General features: G+C 41.9%; 1 protein-coding gene across 7 annotated transcripts in view; it reads left to right on the top strand.

Moving 5' to 3' along the window:
- LOC122574244 (tensin-1) overlaps nt 1-15,596 on the top strand; it is a 202,399-nt gene that overhangs the window by 74,180 nt on the left and 112,623 nt on the right. For all 7 annotated transcript variants that reach the window (XM_043741603.1, XM_043741601.1, XM_043741612.1 and 4 more), the window contains 2 exons: nt 11,102-11,210; nt 11,544-11,581. In XM_043741603.1, the coding sequence (XP_043597538.1) occupies nt 11,102-11,210; nt 11,544-11,581 (147 nt within the window). The remainder of the gene's footprint in view (nt 1-11,101; nt 11,211-11,543; nt 11,582-15,596) is intronic.

Here is a 15,596-nt window from a genome sequence, read left to right on the forward strand (position 1 = left end):
AAATTCACGTAAAACCAGGAAATGAAGTTCCATGAAAGTTTTATAAGGAAGTTACCAGTTTTTTCTCAACATCGGAATATCCTTTGAAAATTCATCGAAAATTCCTAGCTCCAAATTCGAAAATTGGAGTTAGCAAAAAGTAAAATACCACGTCAAAAGGAAGAATGCCCATTAGTTTAACGTCAGCGTCAAGATATCGTAAAACTCTCGGCAATTCTTTTTTTTTCGCGGAGGAAAGACTTTCGTCGCTGATTCGGGAGTTTCTCACAGTTTGCCGTGATGAATGACGAACACATTGGTGGCGTGACAGTCCGATCGTGGTGAAGAAAAAGCACATGATCGCAGAGGAATAACCAAGGCGATGTCGTTGCTTCTTATCTCGTCGTCGCGACAGCGTGTTCCACTGACTTTGAACGATTGGCTGTTCATTGTGCAAGGCGGGCAGAAAGTCGATTAATTCGACCGTTCACGCTGCGAGTTCCTTCTTTCCATCTCCCAAATCACCTTCTGTTCTAACGACCAACAGAGAGTGCTTATCTTTCTATAAAATATTAGGTCGTTCGAGAAGTTTGTAGCATGTGTAGCGTTTTCTATTTGATGGAAATGGGAAAGATACAGTAAAACCACATCTATTTGAGTCCATCGAGCAACAAACATCTTATGTAATTATAAGATGCGATACAATAACATTAAATGATAATGGAAATTAATATAGCAGAAATTCCCTGATTCTCGCCACTATTCAGGATTTTTCGTTCATCTAATAGTTCACATTTATATCATCTGTTCGTGTAGTTATATGATTCAATACAATAACATCTAATTATAATTGAAGATAGCATAAAAATAGTTTATTGGTACTCCTCGCTACTTACATCTGAATTATCGATGAAATTGAAAAGATGATACTTATAAGAAACGAAATGACTAAATCCAAGTTCCCAAACTATTGATTAACGCAACTATGATTTTCGGTCGGCCAAATGTATTTGGTATCGAGCTATTCAGGAACTTCGTAACGAAACTTGAGACGAATTTAGCCATTTTATGCACCGATATTTTCCAGGAATTTTTGTTTGGCAGGAAACTTGACGTGCCTTTTTTAATTCGAAGAACCGTTCTGTTCGTCCTCCAAGTACCTCGAAGTTGCTCGTCTGATATTTACGAAGTACGTGACGGACAAAGATGCCGTTGACGCACGTGTATTCAATTCGCGATGATCACGAGCACTCCCACGCTAAAATCTGACCGAGATGGAACCGGTTGAACGTGGCGGTGATGCAGGAAGACAGAGCACCGGCGGCGGCGGCGGCGGCGGCGGCGGTTCTTCGTCGTTCCGCGTTTTATACTCGCGATGCTGAATCGCCGGGGCGTCCGTGTTGCACGTGCAACGTAATCTCACGCGGTGTGTCAAGTACACCGTTGCATCCGTTATCGGCGTGTATCTGGATCTTTCAACAAGATCTATCCTCGCCTAGCCACGTAGATGCACGATACTCTTTGCTGTCTGCGATTCGAGACTCCGTGTCAATAATATCTTTGGTTGCATCGTGACCAAAGGGGAAAAATGTTTGCTCGCGTAAGAGAAGATTTTAATCGTGTTTAAAGGAGAAAAAGAAAGGGACAGAGTAATAGGAAGCCAATGTTAACCGGTGGTCTTTCTCGTCACGATGGAAATCGTTTTCTATTCGCGATTCTTCTGCATCGAGGAGTCGAACGATGCAGAAGAACGGGAACGATGATTGATAGAGAAGCTGCCGCTTTTATATGGATATTGATCTTCCGATTGAAGCTGGATAAATCATCGGTTAGCTCGAATGGATTTCTCGTTTGATCCCTGTGTCCGAGGTGTCGGATTATGTTAATGCAATCGTGCTTTAAATTCAGTCGACCCGACGTACGCTTACTTTCGCATTTCTTGGCATATTACTGTCACGATTTGAAGTACATCTCTTTGTGTTTAGTCGAGAATTATTATCCATCGGAAATGTATTCCCCGTTTCATTATCGTTTATTGTTCTTTATTATATGGATAATAAGTTACAGTGCACCTTTATTTTTACCCAAATACACGTTACATGTTGTTGAATTTATTCAAGAGAGAAATTCCTCACTTTTATAAGTGTACTTAGCATACAAGGGTAGCGCAGGGAATCACAAATCCCAAGGTAAATTAACAAGAAGTAATATCCTAACGTCAATACTTTTCTTTACTTTCCAATTTATGAACTTGATCAGTGTGGTTGGAGTAATAATAATTGTCCAATCGTCTATCTACTGCCTTCGAGTCAATTATTAAATATCAATAAAGAAATAGCATTTCCTCAATTCAATTGCAACACGAGTCTTACTGTTCTGTGTTATCGTAACGAATTAATAATGCGGAGAATTTTCTAAAACGATGTTTCACAAAGAAACTTGCAGACGAATTTTATTTATCATCCATACACGAGTTTTCCCGAACCGAAAGCTGCGTTGCATACCGCTACGATACGCACGGAACCACAATTTTCTGTCAGAAATTCTTTTCTCTTTTCAAAGCCATACTCCTGCAAAGTGCAGGAGTATCGCGATATTCGTCCGTAACCGCTTTGTTCGGTGAATTTTTCCCCGAAAGCAGGCCACGAAGCGAGCATGCACGTAACCATGCAGAATCGCGGCGGTTCCGCCTGCGAGCAGAGAACTATAACTCACAAAAGTCGGAGTCGCGCGCCGGGCCATCGGCATTCCGGGCGCGGCGTGCGAATAAAAAACACGAGAGAGCAGAGAAATAAAAGTGGTGGGAGGGAACGAGGTGGGCACGGTCCTGATTGGTAATCCCTGGTGCCAACGGCGTGGTAAAATTTCGTGGTTGGAAAGGGAACTGAAACCGAACAAGAGAAAACGATATTTCGAGTGGTCGATCTTTCGAATCAATGAGAAGGAACGACGTAGACGCGCGTAGCAACGAGAGTCGAAAATTTATTCTCTCTGAGAACGGTGCTCGAATATATTTCCATTTTCGATGGTAGAACGCTGGTCAGCGATCGGGAGCACGCGTCAAAATTCCATGATAAATTTTATGGCATCGACGCTTACGAGATTCGAATCGTTCTTCTCGATTTATAAATCGTGCGATATGAAGATCGGAATTTGCGATCGTTGGCGGAAAAAGTTGCTGGTACCACGTTCCTAACGTTAGCGTTACTAACGATCGGGGTACACGTAGAGAATCGAAAATTCGTGAAAACTTTCAGATTCTTTCGGGACAAGGTATCGAGCTGACGGGAAAGTAATGCCGGTTTTATATCCACAAAACCGAATTACATCGCTGGTATTATGATTCTATTTAATGAATTGTATAATATTCTTTGTCTTCTGAGATTGCATACTCGTATATATTTTATCGTATATTATATTTCAATCGATCTCTTTGCATTTCATTTATTTAAATAACTGTGCTACGATCGACAACATATAGTCTGTCTGGAAAATAGGGAAAACGAGAAAGAATTTCGAGTTCTTGCATTTACAGCTTTTTCTCAACTTTATGTAACGTAATTTAAAAAAAGCAAGAATAATCTTTATCGTCTTCCATGTCCAACTATTAAAACTACTCGGTCTACTGACGTTTAAGCTCAGAGTGTTTTTATAAATACAGAACTCCCTTTTTCTAAAATGATTTTACTGTAAACCGTAACGTATGTACCATTAAAAACTGGCTTCCTTAGTACGATGAAACACCGACATTACTCTTCCACTAACCCAATATATCTGTGATATATTTCCAGCCTGAAGAGACAGTTCAGAGTTTCATTCTCTAGCACGAGAAGTTCGTAGGATTTGTGTTTCATTAAATTACCACGCTGTTCAGACACAGATCTAACATCCTTTTTGACGCGATAATACTCGCGCAACTCGAAGCTGATGCGAAGCATACGCTTTCGTGCAGTTTGTCGGAGCACACTGCGAGGCTCTGATGTTCTGAATGCCGGCTCGATAATTCATCGTCTCTCCCTTCGTTCTTCTCTGTCGTTTCCCGTCGTTTCCCGCCGCTCCGTTACACGCACGACTTCCAAGAAAAGTAACGCGATCGTAGAGATATTTTCGAGGAAGTACATACATTGGACTTAAAGCCACCGTGCACACATCGTCGTTCGATGGTACAAGCCTCTTCCTATGCACGCTCTATCATCCGCGCAAAGATGTTGTCATTGAAGGCATTAGCCTCGTTTATATTCTTCTTTTCTCTCCGCGTCGTTTCTATCGCGTAAGACCACCCCGGTAAATCGTATTTCAACTCGATCGACTGACGCGCACAGTCTGCTTCTTCTTCTTCTTCTTCGTCTTCTTAGTCTGCTGCTGTTCTTCCTCTCTATGCATCCTGCATTCACGATTCATCGATAGTAGTCCCCTTGTAATGACTCCGCGACGCGCTCGTTCTCCTTTTTCCGCGTCGATAAATTTGTATTTATGCTCCGCGGCGAGATCTTCGAGTATTTGGAGCTTCCCTTGATCTTTTATGGCGCTTTGTTACGTCGTCGTGGTCTTCTTGCATTTTTCTTCTTTCGTTTTATTTAGATCATCTGATACGAGGAATTCGTAGATTAAAATATTTTTTCATTTTTGAGCCTACGTTTGTTCATATCTTCCGTTTCTTCGTTTATATTCTCTGCTTTTCTTTATTGACAATTCAACTATTCTCCATGCTTCTTCTTTTCATCGTTATGATCTCTCGCGTTTCTGATACCAAATGCAAAGAATACTGTGACAACAGTAGTAGGCAAAAGAAGTATTCCATTCGCTCACTGTCACGCGATGTTATATGATCTTATTTGCAGATGTGAAACTGTCGATATGCCTGCTCAGGTTAATAATATGTGCTTCCGCTCTTTGCCTTCCATTTCAACTAATATCCTTTCAATTCGCTACATATACACTGCTGTGTCATACATTTCACGTTCTTATTATTCTGCTAAATAATTTGAATTTTGATCTTCAAATCGGATAATGTAGAGGCCGACCGTACGTATACAGATGATTTAACGTGTTCGCTGTGGATCCGATTTTTATTTTGCACGCAGCTATACAGAACATTTTCATACAATACCTGTTTTTATATTATGGACCTTTAGATATGTGTTTGATATGAATTGTTATGAAATACTGTTTCACAATTTCGGAATTTTCAGTTCACGTGCCACGTTCTATTCGATACCACACGTAATCTGAAAGTATGTGCCAACTCGAATGTACGTGTGGCCAGTGAACGTGTGTCGCAGTGAATATGTTAATTAGTACTTATTACATATATCCGCTCGAGCCTCTTTTGTAACTGCAATGTAGAGAACTATACATCTAAATCCAGAAATCCTCAGATCAAGCCAAATCCCTGTAGTAATTTTCACGAAACCTCCGATCCATCCGCACGTCATTACCATGACGTCAACGCGGAGGTAAACGATCCACTCGGCTGACAATGTCTCGCGAAACCGCGTATTTCCCTGTGCATCATCCGACCGAAGTAGTATATCTGGCTGCTGCAGCCAGCGCATGGATAAAAAGCTAGACTTTTGAAAGGCAGACAGAAAGGCGGACAGGGAGACGCGCGTGCGAAAGAGCGAAGGAGAAAAAACATTGAGCGTGCACTCGACCGTGGTCTCTCTCTTTGTATGTATCTACGCCCGGTTAATGCGAGCCGAAGTGTGTTTCGAGTCAAAGCGCAAACACAACCCGACAAAGCCGACTCTGTTCGAGCACTCGTCCTTCCTCGAGCCCGCGAGAGACCGACGAGCTCCTTTCTCTCCTCTTCCCGCATGCTTTTGCACCAGAAAACCACCATAGCACACCAGAGGCGGCCGGTATCGTCCCGAGAGCGGAACGCACTTGATTTCCACTCGACTCGATCCCTGGCAGAACTTTGAACCCCGTTCGACTCGATCCAGACGATAGTCAGAGTATATATACCTCTCTATGTCAGTTCCACGCCCACGAACACACAAGAAAACATACAGGGTGAACCACGCAATTGGAATGGGTTATATGTATTTGGAATTTGCAACAGATAACAGAAAGTTGCGGACAGGAAAGTTTGTTTCTATGGTAATATCTATCTTTGTACGATGTCACTTCTTGCATATTTTTTCAAACGCAAGGATGCACTGAAAAATGCAAATGCACTTTCCTTTTAATGGGAATATACGTGTTTCCTTAAAGGAATCATTTCCTCATTCTACATGAAAAGATAATGAAGCGACATGGTTGAAAATTGATGGATTTAAAAGATAACTTAACCAACCTCGTAGAATTCGTCGTGAAAGAGACAAGGAAAATATGAAGGAGAATACGTCTTTCCTTGTCTTTCGTAAGATAAACTCTACAAAAGTGAATTTAAAATATCGTTTCGACCAATCAATTTTCGCCCATATTATCTTAGTATATTTTTCCGTAGAATGAAAAAATAATTCGACCTAAGTAAAAAGGGATGTTCCCATTTTAAAAAATTGTCCAGTTACAAAATACATATCATCGCCAAAAAATGTAGTCGTGAAAATGTCCTCCTCTTTTATCACTTATCTATTAACCATTTATTTTCTAATAATAGCGAATATTTCCTCTTAACTTCAATGAAGAAAGGAATATAGCTTGTCCCAATTGTATGGCTCACTCTGTATAGCGATCTGTTAATTAACAACTGTGCTGGAAATTGGATGCTCTGGATTCATCTCTCTCTCTCTCTCTCTCTCTCTCTTTCTCTTCCCTCTCTTTCTCGTACCTACTCTTTGTTTCCCCAACCTCTTGATTCGAATTGGTCGTTCCGCGTGGAAACTACAACAACGCGATATCTTCCTTTAACAGAGTCGCGCACTGAGAGGCTAAATGTTACCGATGTTCGTCACGCTCGCGTGGAACCACGCCACGTACTATCGCGTTTTCGCGCTTTGCCTTTGCCATACCCGCCCACGGAATTCAATTTTCCGTAGAAGCGAGTTGCCCAGGCATTGTCGAATAGTCGAGGCTACAAAGGATCGTTTGACGAGCTGTAGTTTCACCAAAAATTGTTCCGTTTTAGAGTCTGTCAAGAGATATGCGAAGTGCATGTCTTTCGTATTGCGACCATCATCAGCATTTTTCACGTATCACCTGTCTTTTGTATTATATTCTTTTCTGAATTAAATGTGACAAATATTGGACGACTGTGTTTGCTGTAAATACTGAAGATTTAACGCTAACATTCGGTAGCGCAGTTCATCGGGGAAATAAATTCCAAAGCCTTCTGGCATATTCATTTTGTAAAATATTTTCAGTTGCTTATTCTTTATTTCGCAAAATGTGTCATTTCCCTGTTTCTCATATTTCAAGACTGCTATTTCACAAAATTTCCATTTTACTTAACCCTCGTTTTCCCCAAATGCTCATTGCTCCGTCCTTCATTTTCCTAAAATTTTCATTTATCGAATTAATCCTACGTCCTTAACTAATATTTCCCATTTCTTAAATATGTTACCTCCAATTGGACAGAGCAAGCAAAGAAATTAACGGAAGACCTCGAAACGAAGTTTTTCATCAATTTTCGATCGTTTCAGTTTGCCTTGCATTTTTTTTTCTTTTTCTGTACCAAAGCAGCGTGATTATAGTGTCCGAGCTATTAAAATTCCGGTTAGCCTGTTGATCCTCGATATTCCGTACGAAATCCTGTCTCACCTCGGGGTTCGAATAAAATTCCAGCCTCGTTCTGTCGCGCCGTAATCGTTTCGCGTTCCTAAAGTCGAGACGGGCATTATTGCGTTTCAATCGTGTTGGCGGGAATAAAATACGAACCGCGGGTCAGCGTCGACCTCGACCTCGAGGTGGTAGGATATATTCTCGAGGAGAAAGGTAGAGGAGTAAGAAAGTTGACTGACTAACCAGCGAGATAGCCGGCGATCCAGGGATTTCAATGGGTTTCCTCGAGGATTAAAGATCAATTAATCGTACGTGATCAATGACGATGGCTATTCGCGAGCATCAAAGGTCAGTCTCGCTAATGAATCCGGCAATTAGTTACTGAGATACGTGTACAAGCACCGAGCAACGTCGACAAGATAGAATTAAGTTACCGTGAAATTGTACATCGACGGGAAAGAACGTATTGTTTTTATCATCAATGCTATACGGCTATACGACCATACGGATGATAAATCATCATTACGAACCAGGATGGGTAAAATTAAGTAGCATCGGGATTCCGCAGAACGTCAATTATTAACCGATCAGTGGAAACCCGCTGGATTTTTGTCAAAGATCGATTAGCTGGATAACGAACGAAATTATTCACCCATCGCTGGGTAATTTCCATCTTAATTGATCATATTTTGTTATTCAATAGAATGAAGTCCATGGTGGTCTTCGGGCTCTTTCATTAGTAGTCAAACTATAATTAATACCCAATGGTTAATTTCTTGTCTATGAAATAGGAGGCGGATAATAACATTGCGTAAGGAAATGTACAAAATAGAGGACATCCATGAGAAACGTAATTTATTTCGAATATTTCATGACGTTTATGGCCGACCAATAATATTACTCCAACGATGTGGCGCGTACTATCGAACGAACGAAAGATTTCGACAAATGCAAGGGTGTATATCAACCGAACGATCTAATACAGAAACTCGATTCACCGTTTCGTAAAAAAGATGAAAAGGAAGAAATACAAGGGGAGGGCGAAGAAGAATGGAAGCTGCGTGACTACGTTTACGATGACAGCGAACGCAACCGAGCTTTTGCATACAGTAACCAATAAGGAAGCTCGTTCTTCCGCCTCCGTGCATTGGCGAACGCATTTGTCGAGTCACAATAATTCAACCGGTGTGACTCGTGGCTGCCCGATAAAACTGATAATTACGAAATATTACAGCCTCTTAATGGCGCGGTATTTTACAATCTATGTCTGCGTTCTCGATGCCGACGCAACTATGGCAAACTTTGCCACGATAAAGCGGGCATGTTGAGCAGCGATAGAATATTGGATTTTCATCGATTAGTATTATCGAAACGGCAAGTTCAGCAAACATTGTCGTATTAATGTTCGGAGGAATTCTGTTATTCTCTTGAAACTTGAATCGAGTTGGTTTGGATTTAGATTATAGAGAACACGATCGATCAAAGAACGAGAAGATAAAGGTTGTGTGAGATAAGGAAAACATGGGAATGTGCGTGGAATGCTAGGCCGATGTTGCGTGCGGTTTGCTATTGGGTTAATTGCAGACTGCGTGAAACCAATGACACAGAAATATTCGCTGTAATTATCGTTCACTGGAAATCGATAGAAAGAATCTTGCTTTCCAGGCTACTCGTAAATTCGAATTTCATTAAGCTATAGGGAACCTTAAGCTTAACTCACTCTCTACTCCTGATTGGTATATTCATAACCAATTAGATATATCGAATACTTTGGATAAATTGGACATGAAGAGAGTGGAAAATAGAACTGAAATCTATATTGCTATAAGGTAAAGGATTCTTTTAATCAATTTGTAAACTCTTTGGTAAGGTAGTAATTTCAATCACTAGAGTTAAATAGTAATCAAGATGATGAACTTTGTTTTAAGATAGCAAATCCTAATGTTGGATTATAACACAAATTCGTCCTGTCTTTTCAGTGTTCTCACGATAATTTATTTGAAAATTCAGATGTGAGTTTGGTTAATGCATATGTCTTTTGATCACTGACGATTTTCACAACTTTCAAATAGCTGAAGAATTCCTCTCTCGCAGAATTCCTGAGATTTGTTAGCAAAGAGCTGATTCGAGTGATTTCGCGTTCTACAGAATTCGAAATAAATCAGTCTCTCAAAAACAACATTGATCAACTCCACTTTCTAATTACAATTTCTTAATTTCGCAATTAATGTTCAATTCTGAAAGAAAGAACAGATGATTTGTTAATTCGAGTCGAAGTTCATTTGTAGATTTATATCATAAGTACGTATTAATATTGTTGGCATTTAAAAATTATAGTGAGTTATACGCCTTTGCGTCTCACTGCTTGTTATATTCAAACTTTCGTTTGTTTCCTGTGTAGCTTCATGTACGAAATTGCCTCTTCTGCTCGTCTGTTTAATAATAATAACAAAAATATGTCAAAGATTAGCGTGATGCAGTCTGGCAGAATAGTCTGACTAAGTAGTCTGACCAAGCTGTTCTTATTCTCCTTACGCGCATTCCAACGCAGCCCGCCACCCGCTAAGCCACTTAACGATCGAAGAAGCGATCGAAACTCACGACGAATAATCCGTGAAAATGCACGAGCGGTTCTTCTTCGTCGCGTTATCGTTACTTACGATCGTATTCCCGTGAAAGCCGATTGAATTATCCCGCCACGACGAGGGGAATCGTCAAGCAGCCGTCGCTTACAACCGACGTGGCGGTACGCAAAATTTGGCTCGGATCCACGGAATCGTTTTCTGCGAATTCATCGATCGATCGATCGATCGATCGGCGACGGAGCCGGTGAAAGCGCGAGGTATCCGCTTCCCAGGGAAGAGACGAGCGTTGCGTGTTTGTAATCGGAACCCGCGCATCGCTGGATCGCAAACACTCCGGGCGATTATTTGCGCATAACTTCGCGAACCGCCTCTTTGGATAGCGTGGTGCATTCGCTTATGCGCTGTTAACAGATTGAGCGTCGAGTCGAAACGACTAGAGACAACAATTACACACTGCGGCGAGGCTAGAAAGTTGGTGAAACTTCTTTTTCGTCTTCTTCTCCTTCTTCTTTTTGATCTTTGTCGTCGTCTTCCGTGCGACCGTCTGGACGAATTTCTTTACTATGTACAGTTTGAAATACCACTCGACTCATGAATAATAATTTCAAGTGGAAGAAAGAGTTTTTGCCGGCGATGAAGGCAACGTTGAACAGGCGCTTCATTTAGACCGTCTAGACCTCATTGAAACTAGCCAGTGAAGAGGTCCTTATCCACTAATTAAAGTTGCTGAAAAAATCCCTGGAAAAAGGAAACATGGGAACGTGTCTGTGGCATGTTCAGAGATAAGTTTCAGACGCGGCATTCTCTTTTACTTGTTCATTGAGAAACGATCGATTATATTAATCGTATTTCTTCCTTTTGATTGATTTCAGAGCGAGTTCGAGCCGCAATGTCACGTGTTCCGGACGAAACAGTTGCGCAAGCCGCGTCCGTGCCATTTGTGCCATCAGGCGGTGATCAAACAGGCGTCGTGCTGCAGAGGTGAGTCGATAAGTTCATTCCCTGCGGTTTGCTCGCTCTAGTGGCCTGAAAGGGTTCAGTCGGTAGTTCTGTCGGAGCTGTGTATGGTAAAAAAGCGTGGTGCGTGAAAAAGTGGAGGGAAATTTGAACTTCGATAGATTTGAGTCTGGTCTAGCCTTAAATAGCTACTTCCTGCAGGATATTGCATATTTCTTTTCTTTATTAATTCTTTTCTACTGAATCCACATTTTATAAAATACTTCGTAAGCATTTTTTAATTTTATCTTCATCAACGTGCTACAAAAGAAACACAAAAATATGACAGTATTATTAAAATACTTTCTTCATTTTCAGTTTGCAAGTACATCTGCCACAAAACCTGCGAGGACAAGGTGAGTAAACATATTTTCCCTGCACATTTTGTAAAATTTCATCCGAGCAATTAGATCGCCCCTCGTTCATCGTTTCTCGCGAATTAGTGTACGTTCACGATCAGGCAACGTCTTCTCGGAAACTTTGTGACAGAGTGGATACCTGGAGAGCTCTTACCCGTACACGAAGAGCCTCTCCGTATCGTGCACGGGTTCTGGTTCGTACTTCCTGGTACTCAAACAAATCTGCTGTGTGCTACGAGCACGTCCAACAAAACGTTCTTGAACGAGCGAAGTCGTCGGATCGAGCCAATCCATCGGTGGAATTTTTCAAGCGACGAGTATCAACGACGTATACGTGTCTGGTTTCGCGAAACCGGAAGCGATCAACGAAGAAGAACCGCGCCGTAGAAGAGATGCCACTTAGTAGATGCATCTTAATTCGAGCACTCTACCGATGGAGCCTGGTTGATGAGATTCTCGGTACCTCGAAGTCTCTGTCGATGCTACAGATACACAGTATCAAATAAATCCGTGTATGTTCGTGTGAGAATAGGCCGAGACAGAATCAATTGTCTCTGTGTGAAACACACGGTGTGGGTTCAGTCACCGGGCAGGGCACGAGCTTTACTTACCTTACCTTCTTGGTATCTTGAAGTGCTCCTGTGTCACACTCGCTCCAACACGAGCGTCCAACAACCTGGCACGGAACCGTGGCTTGGTCATACGTACACATTCACACAGGTTGATCATACACGCACATATAAAGGAAAACATAGCTATAGATGCACAGTCATACAGCACAATAAAAACACATACGTAAGTATATATACGCACGTAATACACACGTAGCGATACATACACAGTCATAAAGAGATACATAAAGGATGCATGTAGGAATACATGTAGAATCAAATACACAAATAAAGATACATATACAGTATACATACAGGATAATACTCGAATGTGTGTTGTGAACGCGTGGACACGAAGAAGAACGGAAGGATGAACGATAAAAGTGAAGGAGAACGTGCCCGAGACAGTAGGAGAGCACGACTTCCTTCTGTAAGTGGCGAGACGTCGTTTGTTACGAAGGTTTTGTGGCACACCGCGAACAAAACGGTCGGCTCGATCCCTTTGATACGTCTATTTCGTCGAGAGCTTCCATTACCGGAGGAAGACTCTGTTCTGTTTGGATCGGATTGAGGGCCGGCCTACGGTGAAGGTAGACAGTTATACGTCTTCGTACGATTAACGTTTAACAAGTCGGCACACGTTACATCGCTCGATAGTGTTGTCTCTGGCGCGCGTGACTTTCGCCAAAAGCTTGTCACCGTTGCCGGGCAATTAGCGACAGAGACTGGTATGACATTTCGATCGAGACAGAGATAGGAAGAGAGAATAAAACGAGACAGAGAGAAGGTATTAAGTTTAATTAGGGATCATTTGGACGGATTATTGGCCACGATCGCCAGCAGTGGAAAGTCGGTAATACTCGAATATCCAGTTGGCCGAAGCGCGGGTAAAAAAGATTACAATTTCAGTCTAATTGGCGATTCGAATGCTATTTCCCAATATTAACGAGTAGAAACATGGAGGTTAATGGGAGATACACGATTGGATGCACAATATCCTACCTACCAGTTTATCGAATCATCGATCTTCTTCCTATGTTCCATGATCTCATGGATCGTACCAGGATTTAGGCTTATTAAAGTTGCCAGGATTTAGGCTTATTAAAGTTGCCAGACCATGCCACGAAACAGTCTTATTGCCCCATCATGGAGGCACAAAAGCTAACCGCTCCTTTCATTCCTTAGAAGAATTCCGCGTAGGTCACGTTTCTTCTCTCTAGACGCTTTGAAATTCGAGGCTGTGGGCAGTCTTCCTTCCACGAGTTGTCACGTGGTCGTGTCATCTAGAAGTCCCTGTTCGCGGTATCGTGGAACATCACCCTTCGGATGACGGTATGATGCAATTTGTTGGACACGCGGTACCAAGAAACAGTTGCTACTTTTTATTCTCGAAACAGCGATATAGCAATAAGTGTTCACGTGATGCATTAAATATACGTGGAATGTCACTTATATATTCATTACTTTTATAGCATAATTACCAATAATAAGAATTAACAGACAATTTTTATCCGTAATAAGATTTAACAGGCATTATGTGCTACACTGGTGTACGAAAGAGAAAAAAAGAGAGATACATACAGATGATAAAGACGAAAAAGACATGAATAATTCTGACGATTAGTCGAGATATAGACACTTGCTGAAGATGTTGTTGCAATCGCTTTTTAAAAGAATCCAGTGTACAGAAACTAAATTTCTGAATGAATAGAGTTTTAGCAATTAAATTTGAACGAATTAATAGAATTGCATTACTAGAATCACGTAATTGTTTTGTGTTTAAAGACATTGAAGTTTCTCTTTGGCTTTTAACAGTAAAACTTAATATTGTAGAAGGTAAAGTTTTCCAAATGTTGGTAATTGTAATCGTATTGCAATATATAGAACGCCACACTTTGTTTCTCATTTAATCGCAGATAAAAATTCTTGCAAAATATGATTGGTAAGAAAGTACTACTGTCCAGAGTCTCATGTAATATAACGCTACCGTATAGTCATACGAACAACCCATATATCGTGCCACCTATCTCAAGATACGCCTTGGTATGTGCTAGGAAGGTATTGATATCATCGTTTACTGTAACACCATTTCTCCTAGAATTCCTGCGCAAGTGGAGGCTGAGAACCGCTGGAACGAGCTAACTAACGACATCGTTCGTCGAATATGGAGAGGCCAGATGTTTCCTTGACATTGAAGGTCGCCGCGACTCTCCAACATTCTTTGCACCGCCTTCCGTTCGTTAATTTCGCCGAAACTCGTGCTAACATCGACCACTCTCGACTGTTCAAAACTCCAGCACCGCCGTTAATTTCCGGAGCTAAACATGGCCCGCTAGCAAATCTTCTCTCGGTGAACATTGCCAAAGTTCCTGATCAACGTTTATTTCCTCCATCGTCCTGTGGCCGGTTCCCAAATTGTGTAAAGGGATCAGTATGTCGCGAATGAGGTAATTTGCTAAAGTCACGAGAACGTACTCGTTCTCCTACGAACTTGGTCATTTTTGCGGTGAACTGGTATCACCGAGGAGGAGCAGCGGTTCTAAGCTGAATGCCCAAGTCCTTTTAGCTAGTTCGAGCCTTCTCTAGACACCGGGATACACGGCGGAGGTTTACGGGTTGTGGAAGTCGCGAGGTGCATCGACCGTCCACCGTTGTAAACCGTGGTCACATCTCGTCCTCGCCAAGTACGAAAGTCGTGGCTACCATACCTGGTGCTAGCACGGTGTGTACCACCACCTCGGCCTTCCACGATTGTAAACAGCTAGCAAGAACCGGGGAAACCAGACGATGGGTAACGCTTGATCCCGCTTCTCACTGCCTTCTCTCCCTTCTTCTTCTTTCATCTCGTCTGTTTCTTGTTTCCTCCTTTCTTCGTGGGATTCGATCGTCGAGATGCGCCCAGGTGCAACGTCGATATTAAGCTGCTTGTCGTTCTTTTGCATCGAACGCGAGGCCGCCGTGTAATGAACAGGAAGAACACAGAGAACGAGGGAAAGTTTTCCAAGGGGAGGAGGCGGTATGAAAATTCAGAGAGGAAAACACAGAGGGAAGCCAGAAGGAATTTTCAAAGTGAAGAATGGGGTCTAAAAGAGAAAAGTCCAGGATTAGTAATACACCATTGTTTCCGTGGACAGAGCTAGAGACAGGTCGGCTCTGTGCCTCTGATACATCGTCTCTTTATCTCCTTTCTCTTTATTTTCTTTCGCCACGTTGCGCGCTCCCGAGAGCTGATGCATCATCAGCAGCTCGGATATGATCCACCTTGATACCCTTGTTCCTGATGAATGCAGGATTGTTTGCCGGTGTTGATTTAAGAAACAAAGATGAATAGGAGAGGTGACGAGAACGAGGACGATGCTTGATTAAGGAGAACGCTCGAAGTAGGTGTAGAAGAAAATTGG

The sequence above is a fragment of the Bombus pyrosoma genome, linkage group LG13 (genome assembly GCF_014825855.1).
Source record: "Bombus pyrosoma isolate SC7728 linkage group LG13, ASM1482585v1, whole genome shotgun sequence".
Taxonomy (NCBI): Eukaryota; Metazoa; Arthropoda; class Insecta; order Hymenoptera; family Apidae; genus Bombus; species Bombus pyrosoma.